This window comes from Apteryx mantelli, chromosome 1, assembly GCF_036417845.1.
Source record: "Apteryx mantelli isolate bAptMan1 chromosome 1, bAptMan1.hap1, whole genome shotgun sequence".
Lineage (NCBI taxonomy): Eukaryota > Metazoa > Chordata > Aves > Apterygiformes > Apterygidae > Apteryx > Apteryx mantelli.
Window position 1 is genome coordinate 70,285,035 of NC_089978.1, and position 23,050 is coordinate 70,308,084.

Sequence of the window (23,050 nt, forward strand, 5' to 3'; positions counted from 1 at the left end):
TATTCAATCTCATCTGAAGCAAATCTCAGTCACTAAGTCTGACTATCAGCCTCAAGGAGTTTTTAAGCACCAACATATGTGATAGCATTCTTTAGGAGTAAGATTCAGCCAACTTAATTTTGGGTATCTACAAAGAAGCATTTCTAGAATGTGATTCACATGATCCATTTTTGACATACATCCTAAAATGAATCATGCCATAGAAATACCTATTTCCTTCCTCTGCCAATAAAGACAGCCTAGACACCTCTAGGATATACATCATCACTGTTGACGCATCAAATTAGATGAGGTGAACACCATCCTAATATTCTACTATCCTTGAAAGAGGAGCTGACAACTTTCTGCAGTTATATGCATCTCTCTAGCCTTCCCAGAAAGGGAACAGAACAGATCAAAGAGAACTTGCAAGCTTTTAATACCTTCAGCATCTTACTGAGCATTAAGGACTCAGATTCACAGACAGACAACTGTTCCCTCAAAATACTATTTTTACTCATCTTGTGAAACAGAACTTTTTGAAAGACACGATAATATTTATACTTTCTAAAACAACTATTTTTATGCTTGCCATAAAGTGGATTTAACTACCACAATTAACACCTTTAGCCACCATTCTCTGAACTGTGGTACTGCAACCATCCCTAACAGGAGGAAACTTTATATTAAGATCACTCTAAGCTTCATGTAGCACTAGAAGACCTTTGTAGCAGGCTTTTTAGCATGACCAAAGGAATTAACAGTTAGTAACTTTTTTGGACTGATTTAGTACCCACAGCTGTTTTGGGGTTCTAAGTATTTCTGGGATTAATCATTTAAGATACTCCTTTTCTTCTTCTTCCATTCTGACAGAGTGAGCACAGCAATAGCATCTCAACTGTATCTTCCTCAATATAAGTAATTCATAAAGAGATATTTTTGATTTTGCAATTGGGATCCAATGCATCATGCAGAGCACAGACTTTTACAGTATTCAAGCACAGTATTTTCAGAATTCAGACTAAAAATTTAAAGCAGAAAAGTAAAACAGAACCTTCAAATCCCGTTTATGGATTGTTTTGTCTTTGTTCTTAATCCAGCATTCCAATTTAGAAGATTTCTCACTTTCAGAAACTGGCTCTCCTAAACCCAAATTGTCTTCTTTTATTGTTACCTTTTGAAAGAATAAAAAACAGTGTAATTACTTCTAGTGTTTTGGCAATTTTGTGTTTGGTGATAAACTGAATCACTTTGAAAGTAAAGAGTGATATGCTCCTACAGATGTTTGCCTTAGTATTAGTCTAAAGAAAAAATAGAAATACACTCAAAACAGAACCTTTCAGAGTATGAAGCAATCATTTAAAAAAAATTAAATGTATTACCACTGCGAAATAAGACTGAGTGTTGACTAAAGCCCCAAACTATGTGAATGTGGATTGCAGCATATTAAATATATGTGATGATAATCTTATAAATGTACAGAAGTGCTTGGCTTTTGACATACTGTAACTTAATAATCTTAGCTTCAATGCATACAAGTATTTGCAAACTTGGGCCTTCCTGGACAGGAAATGTTTGCTGTGCTTCTGATCAACGCTATCAAACAATGTAGTTAGATCCTAGAATCCAAAAAAAAGATGACAAAGTACATACCATTCAATCATAACATACAATGTGGTGAAACATTTTTAAAATTCATTTTAAATGTTGGGTTCACCCAAGCCTCTTCCTCTAAAATACTACATAGAAAATGATTTTAATTTCATAAGTATGATCCTGCCTCAGGCAAATTTAATAGAATTTTTATCAGGCACCTTGAAGGACTGCACTTGCACGAAATACCATGTTCACACAGGGTCAGCTAGAGCAGGTTGCCAAGTCCATGTCAAATGGGGTTTTGAATGTTATCAAGGATGGGGACTCCACAACCTCTCTGGGCAACCTGTTCCAGTGTTAAACCACCCTCCCAGTGAAGAAGTGTTTTCTTCTGTTCAAGTGGAACTTCCCATGTTTCAGTTTGTGCCCATTGCCTCTCATCCTGTCACTGGGCACCACTGAGAAGACTCTTCTTGACACCCTCCCATCACATAGTTATACACATTGATGAGATCCCCCTGAGCCTTCTCTTCTCCAGGCTGAACAGTCCCAGCTCTCTCAGCCTCTCCTTGTATGACAGATACTCAAGTCCCTTAATCATCTTCATGGCCCTTTGCTGGACTTGTTCCTGTATGTTCACGTCCTTCTTGCACTGGGGAGTCCAGACCCGGACAGCAGTACTCCAGATGTAGTCTCACCAGTGACAAATAGATGCAAATGACCATGTCCCTCAAACTACTGTCTACACTCTTTCCAGTGCAGCCCAAGGTGCTGTTGGCCTTCTTTGCCACAAGGGCACATTGCAGGCTCATGTTTAACTTGTCCACCAGGACTCCCCAGTCCTTCTCCGCAAAGCTGTTTTCCAACTGGTTGCCCCCAGCATGTATTGGTGCAAGGGGTTATTCCTCTCCAGGTGCAAGACTTGGCCTTTTGCTTTGTTGAACTCCATGAGATACCTGTCAAGGTCCCTCTGAATGGCATCACACCCATCTGGTGTGTCAACCCCTCCTCCCAGTTTTGTATAATCTGACAACTTGCTGAGAGTGCACTTTGTCCCATCAACCATGTCATTAATGAAAATGTTAAACAGTACTAGCCCCAGTATTGACCCCCTGTAGTACACCACTAGTGACTGGCCTCTGGCTGGATCACAACCCTCAGAGTCAATCCCAGCAGTTCAGCTAGTTTTCAATCTACCTCACTATCCGTTTACCTAGCTTGTATTTCATCCATTTGTCTGTGAGGATGTTATAGGAGACAGTGTTGAAAGTCCTACTGAAGTCAAGGTAAACAACATCCACTGCTCTCCCCTCATCCATCAAGCCAGACAATTTATCATAGAAGACTATCAGGTTGGTCAAACATGATTTCCCCTTCATAAATCCCTGCTGACTTCTCCCAAACACCTTTTTGTCCTTAATATATTTCAAAATGGTTTCCAGGAGGATTTGCTCCAGGGTGATATGTGCTTTCTTCCAGTTCTTAAGAACCTCACCAACTGGTGTGACCTTTCAAAGATAATCAAGAAGGGCCTTGCAATGACATTGGCCAGCTCCCTCAGCACTCACAGGTGCACCCCATCAGGTCCCTTGCACTTGCGAACATCTAGATTATTTAAATGTTCCCTAACCTGATCATCCTCCTCCAAGGGCAAGTCCTCCTTGCTCCAGGCTTTCCCAGTGGTCTCAGGGACAAAGGATTCCTGAATCCTTTGTACTTACCAGTAAAAACTGAGGCAAAGAAGGCATTGAGTACCTCGGGCTTTTCTGTCCTTTGTCATGAGGTCTTCCACCCCATTCAGCAGTGGCCCCACATTTTCCCTAGTCTTCCTTTTGCTGCTGATATACCCATAGAAGCCTTTCCTGTTGCCCTTTGTGTCCTTCATCAGACTCAACTCCAAATGGGTTTTGGCTTTCCTAACACCATCCCTGCATGCTCGAACAGTGTCCCTGTATTCCTCCTGGGCCCTCTGATCCTGCTTCCATCTCCTGTATCTCTGAGTTTTGTCAGGAGCTCCTCATTCATCCGTGCAGCCCTCCTGCCACCTTTGCTTGATTTCCTCCTCATTGATATGGATGAATCTTGAGCTTGGAGAAAGAGATCTTCAAAAATCAACCAGCTCTCCTGGACTCCACTTCTCTCCAGGATAGTCTGCCATGGAATTCTTCCAAGCAGATCCCTGAATAAGCCAAAGTCTTCTCTCCTGAAGTCTAGGGTTGTGATTCTTTTTGCCTTGCTCCCTCCTCTCAGGATCCTGATCTTCACCATCTTATGGTCACTACAGCCAAAGCTGCCCCCAAACTCCATATCCAGCTGGTTCTTCCTTGTTTGTACAGCAGAGCACCTCCCTTCACTGACTCCTTGATCACCTGTGTCAGGGAGTTGTCATCAATGCACTCCAGAAACCTCCTAAATTGCTTGTGCCCTGCTGTGTAGTCCCTCCAGCAGATATCAGGGTGGTGAAAGCCCACCATGAGGCCCACAGCCTGTGAACACAAGGCTTCCTCCAGTGTCTGAAGAAGGCCTCATCTACTTCTTCCTGATCAGGTGGTCTGTAGCAAACACCCACAACCTCATCCATCTTGGTCTGCCTGCTAATCCTCACCAATAAGCTCTCAACCGGCTCATCAGCCACCCCTAGGCAGACCTCCATTCAATCCAGCTGCTCTCTCACATAAAGGACAACTCCTCCTCCTCACTGTCCCAGCCTGCCCTTCCTAAAGAGCCTGTTTCCATCCACTGCAGCCCTCCAGTCATGTGAGCTAACCCACCACATCTCTGTGATCCCAATGAGACTGTAGTGTTGTAACTGCACGCTGACCTCTAAATCCTCCTGTTTGTTCCTGAGAGTACTATTAAACACCTTAAAGTGAACCTGGTTGATCTTATAAAAACAACAGTAGTTTTCACAACGCCTTAAAGAATGCTGCTTGTATATTGAAAAACATACTATTTCCTTTAAAAACAAACTGTGTGTATGTATAAATATACTTAAAAATAACATATGCAGCAATATGGTAAGCATGTAATTTTTACTCAGGACTGTTGAATTCTGATTTTTCATTGAAAATTATGTATTTTACCAGTACAACACTGAGTGTGCACAGACAAACATACATGAAATACCTACAATTAAATATCAAACAGACACTAAAAAAAAAGTGTGATCATCTGAAAACCAACCTAATTGCATCTCTAAGAAAATACAGAAAACAAAACAACCCTCCTCCCAGGGCTCTCATCTGTTACTTGGCAGTTCAAACTATCACCACGGCAGTGAAGATCCTCTGACTCTCAGACGGGCCCCACCTCGCTGCCTTACAAACTACCTGCTGAGCTTTCCGTCCCGAGCTTGCGGCCCTTCCTGGTGTAAAAGCCGGCGGTGGTGCCTTTCGCCCGCGCGAGGAGCCAAGCGCACCACCTCGCCCCCGCCGGCTCTCTACCTTGCGGCGACTCTCCGCCCTCCTCCTCCGGCGCCCTGGGGGCCGCCGGGCGCTCATGGAGGCTGCCACCCCCCTGTCCCGCCGGCACCGGGCACTCACCCGCCGCCGCGCCCGCTCCCGCTCCCGCCGCGCGCGCCCAGGCTGCCCTCGTCCCTCCCGGCCACGGGCGGGGAGGGGGGGGGAGGAGCAGGGGAGGGGCGCCGCTCCCCAACTGTCGCGTCCCCCGCCGCAGGCTGCCGCGCGCTCGCCCAACGGCTCCTGGCAGCCCGCCCCCAGCAGCCGCGCGCGCCGGCGTTCTGCCACCGCCCCCCCCCCACGACACGCGCGCCCGCCGTCCGCCCGCTCCGTTAACGGCGCCCCCGAGAGCCGGGCTGGGGCGGGGGCCGGGGCGCAGCAGCCGGTGCCGCCTTTTCCGCCCCGAGGGAAGCGGGGGTGCGGCGTCGATGGCCCACCCCTACAGGCTCATTCCCAAAGTAACGGGGAGAGCACAGCGTTGACAAGAGTGGGAAGGAGGGAAGGGGCGTGCAGAAAAGGGGCAAGACACTGTGGAAGGGGGCAGAAGATGGAAGATAGTGGGAGGGGGAAAAGCAGTGCGGAGCCGTCTGTGGGTCCTGTAATTTGCCCTGCTACCCTGTATGCTTTGGGTGAGAGGGGAGGAGAAGCATCCCTGTGTCTCTGAAGGCTCCTCCCCTCCTCCGTGTGAGGAACCTGGGCCTCTTCGCACGAGCAGACGTTTCCTTGTCTCCCCGCGGTCTAAGCAGTGAGGAAGTTCTCTACAGAGAGAGCACAACTGTGGAGAGAGGTGCGTAGTTTTCCTCCAGGTAGCAGAGTGAAAGCCTGGGCTAGTCTGGTTGGTTTTGAAACCCTGACTTAGTTCTCTGTACTGGCATTCGCCACCTGAAGGAAGAGCTATCCATAACATTAAATTCTCACTGTATTACACTTGCCACTAAGGCTGTTCAGTTTCCCTGAGCTGGGTTTGCTGCAGGACAGAAGCCAAACAGTTGTGATGGACATCTCAATTTCTGACATAGTAAACACAACACAGCGGCATATCTAAATAGCTTTGTGTAGCAAGCCTGCGGTCTGTGTACTTTTATTCTCTTTAGTCTTGCTTTCAAAGATGATCATAATACCTGTTGTCCTTACAGTTGTGTGTGACTGAAATGCTAGAGGCAAAACTAAATGAGAGATAAGAAACTAAAAAAACTGTACAAAAACCTGACTCGGAGGCCAAAAAATGTAAGAACACATGCACTGTAAAATCCTGTATGAAATTAATGGAAACAAGTTTTTACTCTGATAAGTCTGATATAAACATTTATGAATATTTATTAATAATGACTTCATATAAATTTTAATGATTTTTCTTTCTACTTTTTTTAATCTTGACAGGTTTTTAAGTCTTATCTATCAAAAGCAAACTTTAAGAAATCAGGTTTCTGATTTATGATATATTTCCTAAATAAACTTTATTAAATTCAAGAAACAGTGCTCAGATTTATTTTCAGTTTTACAGATGAATTAATGTTGAGCGACTGCTTGCTACTGTATCTTTTCGCATAGCTATTTTGCTGAGAGGGGGAGCTAAGCCAAACTTTTCTACTACAGACCTCCACAGACAAGAAAATGACTTGCTCAAAAAATAGTCCCATTCTTCATAGTTATTTGTGAATGGAGATGGAGACATGGGTGAATATCACAGATCTGCATGTTCTGATATATACAGACACCTAATATTTCATGTTGTTGGTTTGAGTGGAATTCTTTCATTTTAAATCACCCTCAACTAGTTTTAACTCAAACCTGCCTGGACACATTTGCACAGCTGCTACATAGTCCTCACCCCTGATGAATCCAAAAGTCTCAAAGAGAGACACTGAAAGGCAGCACAAGCAAAGCTGACAAATTAGAGGATTTCAAAGATAAAAGCGAGCAGCCATGCCTTTTCAGTTCAGCCCCCTTGAGGGAAGACATCTTGATGCTCTAAAACTGTCCAGGTGATCACCTAAGGAAGACAGTGATTGTCAGGCACAGATAGGTCATTTGAATACCTCTAGTCTAATCAGATCTATCTTTTTAAGCAGTTACATGAAAGTAAAATCACTTTTTGAAATATAGCACACTTGTGCAATAAAACCATAGGGTATGTGCTTAATATTTTTCCTTAGCAATATCCAAGTAGACATTTTTACAGATTAAAACTTAGCAGTTGACATACAATCACTCTGGTTTGGGAAGAACAGAAAGTGTTAGATAAGAAAGACTTTAATCTTGTGAAAACAGCCTTCCTTTAAGTAAATCTTATCTCCAAAACCCATCTAATTCACATATGTATTTGTAAGATTTATATACAAGTTGTATGGTCCAGAATAAACTATTGTCATCTTTAACTTTACACCTATTTCATGATGTTGTCAAGCATTAGCTTTGCAGCTATGCAGCTGAGCTCATTACTGTTTTTCAGGATACTTGGTGCTAAGACTGGTTTACAAACATTGAAAAGTTGAAAAGTTAAGGCATTACAAGGCTAATTATGTTTTTCTTTATTCCACTAACAAAATCTTATGAAAGAAATGATTTCTTATGTTTTCTTATACCCCAAGATAGGCGTTCTACTTTACAACACCTCTAGCACATCTCTTCTTGAAATAGTGTGGACAGGAATGAGTAAGCTCTGGTGCCTTTAAAGAAAGTGAAGTGACCAAGGTTTTTAGGAGGCTGTTTGAAACCTATGAGTCCTATTGCTGGCTCCTGTCTGGCATGGATATAAACATAAGAGTCCTTGAAAAAGACTACCTTAGATAGTGTCAAAGTTGAGCTGAGAGGCTGGAAAAAATGTTCTCCCTTCCCTATTAGGCATTAGCACATGTTTTATATTCTGGAGACAGTGCCTGGTAAACGACTTTTTAGGCAAGCTGCCATCATGATGTATTCACAGAAAGAGCTCATACCTTTTTGGAGAATAAGGGTTAGTAATGCCTTTGAAATATGATCTCCACCCAAAGACAGGGAAGAAATTGGAAGATTTGAACCTCCAGAAAAAGAGCAACAGAAGCAGTCTTCTTTTCCTCTCCCCATCCTGCGTTCCTTACAGGTCTTACTTTCTGCCCTTGGTATGCTGGAAATCGTCAAGAGAAGACTCTGCATTATCTAATATTTATCTCTGAAAGAAGGATAGCATTTCAGGTTTTCATAACCTTACCCAAACTCTCCCTCATTAAAATTCATTTTAGGAGTGAAGTTATGTATGTTTAGGGTTTTTTTTGGTATTTCTGTGTTTTTCTCTAAGTGATGTACGGTGAATGCTCTTGTAAACATTAATGCTGGCTAATGCTGTTAGCAAAACAGTTGTGTTGCTTTTTATGCACCAAACTAATAAGGCTAATAATATAATCTAATAGACTTTCTATTTCAAGACCTATTATTTGGCAATCTATAATGCAATTTTAACATTGATAAAGGTTTCCTATTATGTAGTTCTCTAGCAACATGTTATTACCACATACATCAAATTCCTACAGCATCCTATGTTAACTTCCCATCATTTATTTTAAGGTATTCAGATAATATTCTGAACTAAAATATTCTTCTTAAAGATTAAAAACTCAAGCATGAAGATTTCTTCCTTCCTTATACTCTTTCTGTTCCTGTTCATAAAGTTACGCTTTCTGTTTATTGCTAACCATTTTGCTGGTTTGTCTTCAACAATAACCACTTTTCAGGAACAGTATTTGTTAATGCATGTGTATTTTATCCTGCAGCATATGAGAAACAGATCCAGGACATTTTTAACTGTCCATCTAGTATTCTGCACACTTTACATTTTTAGCAAATTCTGATTCTAATTAAGTGAAAGAATTCCCTGGGTTAAGCCCACAGTTCTCTACTTGAGAAACAAGGAATATGACAGCTGAGAGTATGCTTTTTAGTGACACCTCGTGGCAAAATGGAAAACAACATATTGCGAATTTCCAAAAGTTAAGTGCCAAAATGTAAACAAATGTTCTAGCATTTTATTTTTTAGTAACATCAGAAGTCCCATAAGATGTATTTCACTTCCTTTGATAGCGTGAAAGGATCCAGGTTCATTTTTGCATTCTGCCAGCTGTGTCAAATATTGATTTCCCAATATCTGCAACACTAAAATGGAGGTATTTTTATGAACAACGTCCAAGTGCATTTTGCCCTACGCATTATTACCCCAGTGTAAAGTTAAGTTGTCACCAGCCTAATTTAGTGACAAGTTATGCCCATTGTGAACTGCTTAAAAGAGTTACCAACTTTTTTTCTTTTTTAATGTAATACACTGTGCCAAGTTCTGGGGCCCACATGTGATCAACCACCTTTCAGCGCCTGTTTCTCCTACTAACCACCACGGGCACAGCAAGGCATCATGATCCTCCTGGCAGGCTGACATGCAGCTGTTCACCTCTTGGCCTCAGTTCGCTGCCCTGGAGCCTTCCTTATAACTATTGTTTTCTGGGACTGAAGACCCATCCTGAAATTAAACTGGACATCTCTATTCACAAATTCAAGCCCCTAACAACAACTCTAGTATTAATGATTCTCTTGCTACTGAGAAAGTTCACATCATGATGCTTACTTCCATGTTTTGGTTGGGGCTGTATGTCCTAATTATACTCTAATTGAAGAAGAGTAACTTGGGGACTTACTCATCTCTGACATTTGTTTTTAAGGGACATATCCAGAAGAGGTATCAATGCAGTGAAACCCACTGTGGATCTGATAGATTTTATCCATAAGATTTCCACACTCTTTGGACTTTAGAGTGAACTAGTCCAAATCTGAGTTCATAAATACTACACTGGACCTCGTGTGACTAGAGCATATTTCTTACAGTATAACTTTGTGACTTTGTTAAAAGTGCTGGTAAAATTATTAGACCAACATCTCTGTAAGTCTGCCTCACCACATTGAGTCAGAAGTGAACATCTACGCCATGCCAAAAACAAGGATGTACATGTAACACATTCAGGTGTGGCTTTGGAAGGTTCATTCACCCCTGTGTCATCTAGTGCAACTCCAGATTTCTCAGTGGATATTTAATACTTCTCTTTACTGCATGAATCTGACCAATGTTCTAGATGGAATATCCTTTTGCTGCTGCTTTCAACAGAAAATGCCAATCCTTCTACTCCAGGCTAGGCGCTGTTAGATGCTTTTCTAATCCTGTGGTCAAGGTTGATATGTGCTTCTCTACACTTTCAGTTATGACTACTTCTTCAGAAGTAAGGTATGCAAACAGCCAAGGCACAACTGGTTTCAGAATCCCCCACAACCAAAACAGTTGCCTTTGGTTTTAGATATCCTTACTGTGAACTCTCCAAGTCAGAGTGTGAATTTTAGATGTCTTCTGGATCTACAATGTATTTGCCACCCCCATCCCCTCCATGAAAAATATTTTAGTCAGCACTGGAAAGGAATTTATCACGCAACCCTGTGTGACTAAATGAGCTAGAGTCTCTGCGCTGGGTTTCTGAAAGATGATCTATTCCTCTTTGCCCATATTGTAGATTATTGGCTGAAGCTGGACCTCTCGGTGGATCAGTAAAGGTCCATTTGGCTGTCTTTTTCCATGCAGCACTCATGTTATAATGGATTCTTTATTTTTACGTACCCTACTACACCCACGCATTTCTTTTAAGAGTTCGGTAAGGAATGTTCTCGCTCTTAAGGATCCAGGTCTTTGGCAGAAAACAACCTCAAGCTCAGATCTTTAATCTTGGAAGCCTTTCACCCTTTGTTTGCTTTCTTTCTCCTTTACCTTTCAGCAAAGACAGCTATTCTAGCACAGTTACTTCAGTTAGAAGGTAAAGGCAATTTGGGCCTCATAATAAAGTTTTCTTTATTGGTAAAATGACCATACAAACACCCAATTACATATCCCAGCCCAGATTGCTTCCTCAAATGATATCACTGTTTCATTTGAACAAGGATATCAGCTTAGTCTTTTTGTCAAAGTCACCTATTTCTAGAAGTAGAAAGAAGAAAGATTACTTGTCTACAACTGTTCTTCAAGAGGAATCACCTATGTGAATTCTTATGGCCCAGTGCCCCAACCATTTTCCCTCTAAAATTCCTTCATGTCTTGGGACTCTAGCATTGAGAGGGAATGACACAAAAGCATGCAATCTCTCCTTTATGAATACGTAAACCACACCTGGAGGTGTGCAGCACATATTTGCCCATATGGATACCACTAAGGATAAAAACTTCAATCAGAAGGATTGAGAATAGGCCCCCTGGGTAAATTAAATAGAGGCAACAACTCTGGAAGAAGAAGAGTTGCAGCTAAGGTCTGGGAGACTATATGAATGGCTTAAATCAATACAAATCTGAAGACAATACAATTCCACGTACAGCCGCGGGAGCCTCGGCGGCCGCCCCGGCACCCCCCTACCCGCGGCGCCGCCCGCTCCCCTCCGCGGAAGCCCGCGGGCAGCCCCGACCGCCTCCTCCCCGCCCCGAGCTGCAGCGGCCCCTGCCGCAGCCGGTGCCCCCCTTCTCCTTCCGGCCGGCCCGCGCGGGTGACCTCGCAACCCGGAAGACGTTCGGGAGCGCACTCGGCGCTGAGGGGCTGCCAACGGCTGTAACGGACCTGCCCGCCCCCGCGTGAGTAGGGTTCGCGCCGGGCGGGCGGGCCGAGGGGACGGCCGCGGGGCAGCCCCGCGGGGGCGGGCTGTGGCGGGGGGGCCGCCGCGGCGAGTCCCGGAGGCACCGGCCCTCTGAGGGCCGAGCCGCCGCAGCTGCCGGGAGCCTGGCGCCGGGACCGAGGTGGCGTCCGGCGCCGTGCGCGGTACCGCCCGCGGCGCGTTGCCCACGCGCTGGGGCGCGCTGCCGGCTCCGGGGCAGCGAGCCCCGGCCTGCCCGGCTGCTCACTGACCAACACGTCTTCAGCCTGCCTGGTGTTCCCTTTTGTTTGTTTTTTTAAATCAGATCAATAAAAAAGTATTACTAAAACTGTGCTAATAAAAATGAAAAAATACCTGTAAGTTAAAATTTAGTAACAAAAATATATCGTGTGAGGGGAAAATACAGTTTTATTCCCTGCCTTCTCTTGGTCTTGTAGGCACCAAGGATAGGAGGCTGCAAGGAAAAACTAATCTGACAACCCCAGCTTTTATGTTGAGCACACGCCAGGGCTGGAGCAGCAGCAGCAGCTTCAAAAGGAGAAACTCGCCTTGTAACTCACTTTAGTTCAGGAGCATTGCTACTTCGGGAGGAGCATGCCTGCATCATGACTGCCACTAGTAATTCATTTCTGTCACAAAAGCAGATCATGCACTTGCCGTATTTAGCTTTACCAGACCCAATGTCCCTCACATCTGTTGTGCTATGATTAAAAACATGGTACTCCAGTCATCGCTAAAGAACTGCTTTCAGTTGTCTTGCATTCTCAGGACTCCAAGAGCTGGCTTCAAAGGCACAAGTAACGGAGGGCTCATTCTCCAGTCTGTTTCTAATGATGTTTACCAAAATTTAGCTGTGGAAGACTGGATTCATGACCACATGAACTTAGAGAACCAGCAGGTCCTTTTCCTTTGGAGAAATTCTCCTGCTGTGGTGATAGGGAGACATCAGAACCCCTGGCAGGAATGCAACCTTAAGCTAATGAGGCAAAAAAGTATAAAACTAGCCCGGAGGAGAAGTGGAGGAGGAACAGTTTACCATGATTTAGGGAATATCAATTTGACTTTCTTTACAACCAGGAAAAAATATGAACGAATGGAAAATCTGAAACTAGTTGTGAAGGCACTGAAAGCCCTGCGCCCCCAGTTAGATGTACATGTCTCAGACAGATACGACATCTTGCTAGATAGGCATTACAAAATTTCAGGTACTGCTGCAAAGCTGGGAAGGACAACTGCTTATCACCACTGTACCTTACTCTGTAATGCAGATAAGTTTGTTTTGTCTTCTGTGCTAAAGAGTCCTTATAAAGGGCTAAAAAGCAATGCCACTCCTAGTGTGCCTTCCTCAGTGAAAAATCTCTTTGAAGAGGATCCTGCTTTAACTTGTGAGATGCTCCTAGAGGCCATTGCTGCAGAATATGCTATGCGACACCAAATAGATCATCACATCACCTTAATAAACCCAGCTGATGAGACTGTGCTTCCTGGAATTAATAATAAAACTCAAGAACTACAAACCTGGGAATGGGTGTATGGAAAGACACCAAAGTTTAGTATTAGCACTTATTTTAACATGGTCTATAAAGATTCTGTTCTTGATGTTAAAGTAGATATGGATGTAAAGCATGGAAGAATAGAAGTCTGTAACATTGATGTGCCAGAGCAGTGGCTGCCACCAGCATTGTGCAATGAACTAGTGAAGAACCTTACCGGCAGTAAGTTTAGCCCAAATGAAATCACTACACTAGCAACCACATTACTAAGAACATGTCCACAAGATGACGAGTTGCATAACAAGTGGAATCTTTTATGTGAGAACATGAGGATGTTAATGTGACTTTTACTTTGAAAATGTAAGTCAAATCTCTGCTTTTTCAGTTGATTTATTGAAAATGAAATTAAAACATTAATTTGTGGAATCTGAACTTCTCCTTTTATCAATCACTAATGTTGTTTAATCTAGTGCTTTTGTTTACTGTTACCTACTAGCGAGGGTAAACAATTAGATTTTATGCTGCCTGCACGCAAGGTTCCTAAACTGTAGGGTGTAAATCATTGTTATAGGCTGCAGCCCTGTATCACTCCATCCTGACAGACACATCATCACTGCTTAAGCCAGGCAAAGGGGTGGAGGAACCCCAAGATGGCTCTATAGCAAAGAAGGTCACAAATGACTGATGGAGACAAGATGGGGCAGAGGGAAAGCTGCCACTGTGCTACTGCACTGGATTCTTAGCCTACATTCCCCCCTCCCTGCAGATAGGTAGCTCAAAGGCCTTGTCTCAGCTCCTGGCATGAGGCTTTATTAACTGCATAGAGACGGTGGTTTCTGGTTTGAAGTCCTTTCTTGCAGTGTTCCTGTCGCCCTCCCTCCAGTCCCCTATTGCACAAGTATTGCTCACAGCTGTGTAGTGAATCAGTGCAGCAGTTCCTCCAGGGTGAGGGCTTTGTCCATGCATGTGCAAAAGAAGGGGAAAGATGGGGAGTTTCAGTGTGGGGGTTACATGATGAGGGCAGGAGAGGCCAACTGGAATGCAGGCCGTGTGTGCCTCCTTTGTACCTGCAGTGCCTGGCACAAAGCTGCCATAGCAGCTGCCGTAGGTACTGGTATCTAAGCTAAAAGCGGGAATACCTGTTCTGCATTAGCAAATACACAATACAGCCCTAGAAGAAACAAGTTCCTGGTGTTACTCCTAGGAGATAATTTGCTACTGGATGGCAACAGTAAATTGAAAGTGACAGTTTTTATGTTAGATTAAAAAAAATAGCTTAATATAAAGTAACATTATGAAAGAAGGGCTCAAGATTTATTTCACAGTCATCTTTAAAAGATGGCTAGCTGACCAGCATCCACTAGGAGGAAATTATATGGTAAAAGTGACTTACCTTTAGCTAAGCAGATCAGTCAATGGGGCAGTGAATGACACTCAGTTGGCTCATTGGGGAGGTGGTTTAAGCTGAGCTCCACACATGACAGTGCTATGAGGCACAGCCCTGGCTGCACGTTCCAGGTGACAACCTGACCACATAAGTGTGAGTGGCAGCACAGAAGAACATGGCCTGAAATTGGTAAACTAACCATGAAACTGTACCCTTAGATTGCTCTGATAAAATGCAGAATATAGTAATTGGTTTTTATTTTCATTGATGTCCATTCCTCTTCATACACAGTGCTCCTACTGATAATGAAAGGAATGTTCAGGGATGAAGGGCTTATAAATAAAAATTGCAGTGCAGTGCGCCAGCTGGTACCTCACTGAAGGTTTAGTTGTTCACATGCACAGATATTGCATAACCCCCAGATCTGCAAGGAAATGAGTAGCCTTAGCTACATAACTGAATTACAGTATAATATTTCCATTTAAGTACTAAAATTTAAAACTGATCTAAAATACTTAAGGTGGCTTTTTATTTAGTCCCTGTATGCTTGAAATTGCTGGACTAAGTCAAAACCTTTAAAGCTTCACATTTGGCAAGCTTACTGTATCTGTATTCACAATGAACCTTCTCTCATAAATGGCTGATCTATGATGCATTACCCAGCTTCTAGATGTTGCCCCATGTAGCACAGAAGAGTATATAAACAGATGACTAAAACAACAAATAAAAAATAGCCTTTATTCACATTAAAAAATAGGTATATATTTTAAACAACTGAATGAAACTCATGACAGTGAACGGAAAACTAGTATCACAGCACCAAGCTGAGGAGTTTCTCTGGAATGTTTAGAGGGACAGACTGGTAGCAAACAGCTGCCATGGTACATATGGTATTCTTTTTGTTCCCTCTCCTCCTTATCTTGGTAAGGGTAATGAACATACAGCAGCAATAAAGAAAACTCCAAGTATGGCACTAACACAGGAAATAGCCAGATAGAGGCTCTGCACAGCTAATTTCTGGTAGAAAATGTTAATAAAACATTGCCTGATACAACTTCTACAAAAGATCAAGGGACTGAAAATGCAAATGAAAACAACTATGGCTTTCAAACAGAGGTCTGACAATATTATGGAGGAGGAAAGAAAAAGACATAACACTGGAAAACTGAGACATTACTATGAAAAAGGATAAAGATGGCAGACCACTGGCAAATTGTGCCCCAGAGAGCAAGGCAAAGACCAGCTCTGTTTCTTCTTGATAGCTGTGGAATAGATTTGTGTTAGAAGTAACACTAAAAGAATAGCAGCATTAGCCTACAGGAGTTGAAGGAAGAATAAAGCAAGTCCAAAAGGAACAGATCATGGAATTCACCAGCCATCAGGAAAGGGAAGCAGAGTCATGAAAAGTTCTGGTGATGAACAGGCAAGAGAGGGAACACCAGGGCTGCCTCTCCGTGGTACTGGTACAGGGCAACATCACAGAGGCTTTCTACTAGAATAGATAGGCATATTGCTATTACAAGATGGAGAAAGCATAAGGCACCTATCAGACCTGAGGTTGAAAAGACCTGGAAGAGGTGTTACTACCCGTTTTCCATGTCAGAATATGCCACTTTGCTGGATTCTTGCTGACAATGATGAAGAAACCTCTTATTAGGTGAGAAAGGTGGCAGCTTGGATGACACTTTCTTGCTTCCAGAGGACAAAGAGAACACAAGAAAAATTTTTTGTTTTTTAATTAACATATAGTTCAGGATCTGTGTTGACAAGGAAGTTTCAGGGTATCTGCCTTCTGGATTCAAAAAATTAAAAAAAACTATTATTATTTTATTTTTAATTAAAATTTTGTTTTTAAGGGGACTATCTTAGTAGCAGGCAAATAGCTTATTGCAGTTGAGACTGGCATGATTAGCAGGACAAACCTGAAACTTGAAAGTCAGGGAAAAAGACTGAGAGAGGATCAAACAACCTCTCCAGGACTAATGTGAAGGATGGAAATCAGGTAGATGACATTGCAGCAGGGAACAAATATATAGGAACAAGAGGGAAAAAAGAGTACAACTGGTGCATTGTTTGCACTCTTTGCAGCTAAAGTTTGTCATGCAGAGACACACAAAAAGACCCTAAAATGCCTGTATACAGAACACTACAATGTTTGTATGCAAAGAGCTTGGACAATAGAATGTCAGCATTGGGATTCCCGGTAGTGTGTGAAAGCCGGTATTACAGGATCAACCAAAACACAGGAGAACTGTAGTCACGACTAGAATACAGGAAATAAAGGAAATAAAAAGTCTGCTTATTAAAGAGAGGGGTTGAAGTTACAGCCCAGCCTCATATGTTCATGAGGTGGTCAGTTAAAGAAATGAAGAAATAAAAACCCCCAAATTTGCATAAGTCAAACAAAATTAATAGTAAAAATAGAAATAATAGTAAAAAAGGCCTTTGAGAGACCGTATTAAGGGTCTGTTATAAAACTCCTTCCCTGTAAGCTCTAATTTAGACATGGATTATATTTCTTATGATTATGTAAGTAATACGTACACTGGGAATTGTACAAGTGTAATTTCTCAGACTGGAAAAAGCTCAAATATTCTTAAAAATACAGATTATAAAAGCTCTCTGGCCAGTGCTAGACTAAGTAGGTATTACGGGGTTACTTCTGATGGTGGAGAGCTGGATTCAAGTAGTACCTTACAGTCTTGTATCTTATACTATTAAAAACACTCATTAAAAGTAGTGATCATGTTTTCTTTGTATGTTTAGTATGAAAGACATCCACTGTTGTTTTATGACAAGGTCGCAAGTCAAAGTCACAATATCCAATGCTGAAACGACCCTACAGAAATTAACAGAATTAACACAGATAACACAGAATGAGCTATTTTACAGTATAAGTGAATTAAAAAGGTCAAAGCATTCTTACCTGTGGTTTCTTAAAGTAATCAAGTCCCCTTCCAATCTTGATCATCCATCCACTGTTGAATCTATTTAAAAAAATGCACATTAGCTCACCTTCACAAATCTGAAAATCACAAATATGTTAAATAGAAAAAGTAAAACAAGGAGCTTGTTTGCCTTTGGGTATAAATCACAATTACTTCCGATTGTAGCTGTTACCTATATGAAACATGCAACACACTATTCTGAAATAGACACTCAATATTATGTTCACAGTTAGAACACATGACACGATGATGGGCTGACTTTACTCAGTGAGGGCCATCGCCTTCCACTTTTTAAACTACAACTGTGATTATAAATTGCATCCAAAGTTAAATAGTTTGATTTTAAATAATTGGTATGCACTGATTTTTTTATCACCCACCTAATTTCTCGATCATGAATTGAAGATGAAAAAGAGACATTCAGTGTTACTCCATGGTTCTTCAATGATTGTTTTATTTCTTCCAAACTACTTATCTGTTGAATCTTTCCACTGCCCTGTTAAAAGTAAAAATAATGAATTTTTTTCACCAAAGCTACTACTTTCACCATACATACTACGTGTGGTCACCTCTTCCTTAACTCACCAACAAAACCTTTTTAATAATAATTTAAACCCCAAAAGACTCACTTGGATGAGAGTAGATTTACATTTCTGTGGACAGGATAAACAGCAGACAGATTACAAGTACACTTACTAAGGGATGCAGAGGAAGAGCTTACTCTCAGTCCCCTTGAAGTAGATACGGGTTAATATTTGAGTCGAAATAAATGCAGTGACAGTATGAAAAGTTTTAGCTCATCAAAGCTTCTAAAGTGACAGCTGTATACAGCTGTTGGGAGGATAAATGTGTTTCAATAGATGTGTTGGTTTTGATGACGTTTTTTGCAACACTTTCACAAAAATATCTTTTCCATTTAGCATCCTTCTTAAAAAGGATCTGTTAGAGTTCACAAAACCACCTAGATTTATTAAATGATTTATGTTCAATTATCTCATTTTTCTCTTAATCTGTATTTCCTGCTGAATACATCAGAGCCTCAGTCTAGCAAATACCAGTACGCAAGAATTTAAAAATATATAAAAAGTCTGTATGTGTGTGTGTGTGTGTATATGCATGTGCGTGCATATGTGTGTGTATGTGTATATATATATATGTATGCACAGCATCTCCTGTGCCTGGGAAAATAGAAAACAAAACTAGACACTTACTTCATCATAGGAAGTGAGGAGGTGAATTGTTTTCACTTTGCAGGGTCCCTTAACTAGCATCTCACAGAACCGTAGGAAGTTATACAACTGTAAAAGTCACATTTTATTCAGTAATTTGGAATTTTGTTAGCAGTTGCATCTGTAAGTTACATCATGTATCTACTTGCCTGATGAACATGCCTAATGTAAGGGTCCTCCACCCAAACTTCAGTAACAATCTCATTAAGGTACTCTTGGAAAAGCTTTTCGTAGCTGAAACCTGTTGCATTTTCATCTATCTTAATTTGCTTATGGTATTTGCCATCTAAAAAAAGAAGTCTCTTTTTCAGTAAACATCACCACATAATTCCTATGTCAACCACCTTGCACATAAAGCATTTATGTACAGACAGATATATAAATCTAAACAGGTAAGTCACAGCTCCATACCTTGTTTTTCTTTTTCAATATGTTTTTTAATGTCTTCAGCTCGGGTCATGTACTCAGATATTTTCTGCCGGTAATGCTGCTTTTTCACCTCATCTTTCGTAGCTGTGAAACAAAGACACTTCGGCAAGCTCTCCTCGGGGAGAAACACAGAGAGCTGAGCTCTTCCCAGCGTTCACCCTCCAGGTGAAACCCGCGGGTTTTGCCTCCCCCCAGCAGGCCCCTGAGGCGCCGGGGTCCCTCCGCGGGGGGGCTCCCGGCGGCGCTGGGGCGGCCCCACGCTGGGAACACGCACCATCTCCTCAAAACAACCCCCGGGAGGTGCTCCCTGTCCCCTCGGGTGCGTGCGTGTGTGTGTGTGTGGGGGGGGGGGGGGTCCACAACGAGCTACCCCCGCAGGTTTATTAAACTGCTACGAACTCCCCCCAGTTTACGCCCGTGCAGGCGGCAGCACCAGCCGCCCCGCCGGTGCCCTGCCCCGCGCGGTACCTTTCACCACCTGCAGCAGCAGGTCGATGCCCTCCTGGTAGCACATCAGCGACTCCTGGAAGCGAGAGGCCAGGTCCAGCTCCACCGCCCGCCTCACCGTCTCCACCCCGGCGCGCTCCAGCGCGGCGGCGGCGGCATCGCCCCCCGCCCGCGACATGGGCGCCGCGGCGCCAACAGCAGTGCCAGTGGCTGCGCCAGCGCCGCGCGGGGGCGCCGCGGGCCGGCCGCCCGCGCGCGCATGCGCGCTGCCTCACCCGCTGCGGGGGAAATAGAAACCGAAGCGCCGCCCGGTGCCTCGCCTTTCTCCTTCCCTTCACCCCCCGGCGCGGAACTGAAGTGCTGCAGCGCTTGCGCCCCGCCGGAAGCCTGCGCCCGAGGATGGCGGTGGCGTCGGGGCGAGCCGGCCTGGGACAGGTAGCTGCTGGGGAGGCGATAGCTCAGGCTAGGGATTGCGACTCGAGCGCTACACGGCCTTGGGCTGTGTCTCTCGCCGTACGCGCTCCGTCTGCAACGGCGGGAGGCCACCACAAAGCGGCACTGGGGGAAAGAGGCCCCGGTGGCTCCCCCGACCGTCTCCCTGCAGGCGCCATGGCGGGGGGGGGGGGGGGGTGTTACGGGTTGCGTGAGGGGTCAAGCTTCAGGCGGCCGCGCGCTTTGCCGCCTCGGGCGGGCGGCGCCGTGGCCCGCGGTGGTGGCGGGGGACCGGGACTGCCGGGGCCTCGTCCAGGGCGGCGGGGGCCGCTCCTGAGGAGAAAGCGAAGCGTGAGAGTGCGGCCGTTGGAAAGGCCGAGGAGCCTGGGGGCACCCGGTGTCACCCCCCCCACACACACACACACTTTTTTCCCCTACTTCAGCCACCACAAGGTGCAATAAACACAGAATTTATACTCGCCCGGTCTTGATTTGAGTGTTTGTCTAATCTCTTTGCAAATACTAAAAACTCTAAAGTACATTCTGGGCACTTGATGCCCCAACTATTTTTTTTTTTTTTTTTTTGTAGATACTGAGGAAAAGCCTGAACAGGGTACCTTGTGCGGTATGGTTTCGTCCTCTGTTTACCAGGTCAAGAATTCCAGACTCGGTATGTGCTACAGTAGTTGAGAAACTGAAAATGAGTATTAGACTTAATTCTGTGCTTTCTTTGGTATGACAGCTTTCTAGAAACATCCATAAATACCTCTCTAAAGCCAAAGCGACTGGAAGCTTCACTTACATGTGCAATTTAGCTTATTTTTCTGCAAATTATTGCCTAGTTATAACTGACTTTTCCTAAAATTCTTAAAGAATGTGGAAAAAAAGTATCATTCATAGGTTAAACAGAGGTGCTTGCACTAGGTGCATGTGGGTTAAATGCTGCACTGGTATAGAGCATCATTCATGTATCTCTATGCAATTGTGTGGCCTAACCTCAGAGTTAAGGTATTCATCTGCAAACTGTTATAAATATATGTATGACTCTGATATTATAAAGGTTAAATTTGAGGTCACTTGTCAGTGCTTTGGTCCTCTGAAAAGAGGTAATTAGAAATGTAAGATCTTTACCAAAGCTGAAGTATTTTTTAGAGAGTTATTTTGTTAGGTATAATAATAATTCAGCTATTTAAAAAACAAACCTGTGTTTTTGTGCAATTCTTAATCTAGGTATTTCAGCCACAACCTGGAGATCATGAAAAGTATGGAGGTGACCCTGAGCAGCCACACAAAATCCACATTGTTACTAGAATAAAAAGTGTAATTGGCCGCCCGTATTGGGAAAAGAAGATAATACGTGATCTTGGACTAGATAAAGTATGTTGGGGGTTTTTTTTGTTCATACTTCTTATGTACATCAGTATAGTAGAAACATAGGGCAAAATTGATTTTATTTTTTTTAACCTCAATTTTGCAAGCACAAAACTTGGTTTGCTTTAGTGCTGCTGTAAATATAACTGAGAAATTGATTATATGTTTAGGAGCTAAGAGGAACGTTAATGGCAAATGACCATTTAGTAGGAATTTAGAATATCACTGTATGACACTTCTCCATGAAGAGAGCTTTACCCTGAGAATTCTACTAAAATAATAAAAAGAGATTTGCAAGTACTTTGAGTTCAGTTTTCTCTGTGGATCATATTATTTGGATATTGCAAGCAAGCAAATAGGCCTTGTTTTTTAATGAAAAGGCTTACAAATTCAAAAGGTATGATGAGTTTTAGGACAAACTGTAAGAGTTTGTGCAAACCATTATTCACTTTGTACAAAGATTCTTCTAATCAATATATTATGAAGAAAAATAGTGCACTTATTCAATCTAAGATCTAATTAAGCAGTCTCACCCCTAAACTACTATATTTACTACTTATTATTTACTACAATAGAGATACTTTTAACAATTATTTTTAACGGTTGGAAGAAATCTGAGTACTTTCATAACATAATGGGCATAGAGCAGAATTTGCATTTTATTGGAATCAGGAGTTTGATCAAGTTTTGATTTCACATTTTTAGGTATGTTCTTGATACATTCTGCTACTTCTGTAAATCTTACATTTACATACATGCTTTATTCTTTTACTGCTAGTGTGACAAGTTCAGTGAACAGACATTTGGTTTTTGGAAATACCTTTTGAAAAACCTATTCTATCTTTTTTTTTTTTTTTTTAATAGGCACATCAGCCAAAACTGCACAAAAATATCCCTTCTGTGAATTCCAAACTAAAAGTTGTTAAACATCTGATAAGGTTTGTTAACTGATTGTTTAATTCGGAACACGGAATATAACTTTTTTGTCACAAAACTAAGCAAACTTTTTTGCCTACAGAATACAGCCACTGAAGCTACCTCATGGGTTGCCAACTGAAGAGGAAATGTCAGACACCTTTCTCACGAGCAAGGGAGAGCTTGTAATTAAACGGCATCTGAAACCTGTGGAACAGAAAGAAATTCAGTCGTGAGGTGTGCTGGCTGGACTTATATTTTGTAAAATAAATAATTTAACTCCTAAATTAGAACTCCTGAATTGTGTGTATGAACTGTGCTCAAAAGGCTTGTAGAAAAATTACTTGCATACAAATAAAAAATTTAGTGTTGCTAATGTTTGCCCAGAATATTAAATGAGTGATAGGCTTTCTTTCCTGGTTAGTGCATTTTCCAGTTAACAGTAAAGGTTTAAAATGAAGGTGCATGATTTCACCTTTTCTGCCCTAAGAAAGTATTGAAGAGCCCTCTGTTTACCAATTCCAAAAGAATGGCCATCCAACTGGGAGGATCATTTGTGGAGGCAGTTGTGGAGCCAGCAGTCTGTCATCTGGCCTCCCTTGTAGCCTAAGAGGCTCTATCTGAACTCTGTTTGGGAGTGACAGAAGGAGTGATTCAAATCTTGGTGGGTTATATAAATTGTCTTTTGGGAAACATGTTCTGTTACTGCATACATATTTCTTGAT

At 42.7% G+C, this 23,050-nt stretch overlaps 4 protein-coding genes across 17 annotated transcripts in view; 2 read left to right on the top strand and 2 right to left on the bottom strand.

Annotated features, from left to right (window-relative positions):
- The window catches only part of TSGA10 (testis specific 10), a 31,599-nt gene extending 30,498 nt beyond the window's left edge, over positions 1 to 1,101 (bottom strand). For all 6 annotated transcript variants that reach the window (XM_067294486.1, XM_067294502.1, XM_067294472.1 and 3 more), the window contains exon 1: positions 1,034 to 1,101. The gene's annotated coding sequence lies outside the window, so the exon portion shown is untranslated. The remainder of the gene's footprint in view (positions 1 to 1,033) is intronic.
- A 5,382-nt stretch (positions 1,102 to 6,483) lies between these two features.
- MITD1 (microtubule interacting and trafficking domain containing 1) lies at positions 6,484 to 19,835 on the bottom strand. 9 transcript variants are annotated; one of them, XR_010883853.1, is made up of 8 exons: positions 19,639 to 19,835; positions 19,143 to 19,275; positions 18,881 to 19,017; positions 18,714 to 18,800; positions 17,883 to 17,998; positions 17,481 to 17,541; positions 14,561 to 14,734; positions 7,009 to 7,026 (listed from the first exon to the last, which is right to left on the bottom strand). XR_010883853.1 is itself a non-coding variant. In XM_067294549.1 (7 exons), exons 1-7 carry the CDS (start codon positions 19,783 to 19,785, stop codon positions 6,973 to 6,975), a joined length of 735 nt encoding a protein of 244 aa, XP_067150650.1. In that variant the 5' UTR covers positions 19,786 to 19,835; the 3' UTR covers positions 6,484 to 6,972. The 9 variants fall into 9 exon arrangements, 7 of the variants coding, with proteins under 7 accessions (XP_067150650.1, XP_067150658.1, XP_067150625.1 ...); XR_010883852.1 differs by lacking the exon at positions 7,009 to 7,026 and adding an exon at positions 9,113 to 9,161; XM_067294549.1 differs by lacking the exon at positions 14,561 to 14,734 and having other exon boundaries at positions 6,484 to 7,026.
- Positions 11,575 to 13,593, top strand: LIPT1 (lipoyltransferase 1). The gene is given in 3 exon segments (XM_067289705.1): positions 11,575 to 11,654; positions 12,112 to 12,331; positions 12,334 to 13,593. Coding segments are annotated over 2 exon segments (1,230 nt in total). The 5' UTR covers positions 11,575 to 11,654; positions 12,112 to 12,279; the 3' UTR covers positions 13,512 to 13,593.
- Positions 19,836 to 19,935: 100 nt separating the features above from the next.
- Positions 19,936 to 22,701, top strand: MRPL30 (mitochondrial ribosomal protein L30). Its single transcript, XM_013954086.2, has 5 exons — positions 19,936 to 20,042; positions 20,629 to 20,709; positions 21,270 to 21,416; positions 22,275 to 22,348; positions 22,429 to 22,701. Exons 1-5 carry the CDS (start codon positions 20,007 to 20,009, stop codon positions 22,559 to 22,561), a joined length of 471 nt encoding a protein of 156 aa, XP_013809540.1. The 5' UTR covers positions 19,936 to 20,006; the 3' UTR covers positions 22,562 to 22,701.
- Positions 22,702 to 23,050: the final 349 nt, after the last annotated feature.

Excerpts from the sequence above, each read along its gene's own strand:
- MITD1 (XM_067294524.1), bottom strand. The coding sequence starts at position 19,785 with ATGTCGCGGGCGGGGGGCGATGCCGCCGCCGCCGCGCTGGAGCGCGCC. Across the intron at positions 19,276-19,638 it reads GCATCGACCTGCTGCTGCAG|GAGAGCTTGCCGAAGTGTCT; the intron begins GTGGTGAAAGGT and ends TTTCTCCCCGAG. Across the intron at positions 17,999-18,713 it reads TCCTCACTTCCTATGATGAA|GGCAGTGGAAAGATTCAACA; the intron begins GTAAGTGTCTAG and ends TACTTTTAACAG.
- MRPL30 (XM_013954086.2), top strand. The coding sequence starts at position 20,007 with ATGGCGGTGGCGTCGGGGCGAGCCGGCCTGGGACAG. Across the intron at positions 20,710-21,269 it reads GGTCAAGAATTCCAGACTCG|GTATTTCAGCCACAACCTGG; the intron begins GTATGTGCTACA and ends TTCTTAATCTAG. Across the intron at positions 21,417-22,274 it reads GTGATCTTGGACTAGATAAA|GCACATCAGCCAAAACTGCA; the intron begins GTATGTTGGGGG and ends TTTTTTTAATAG.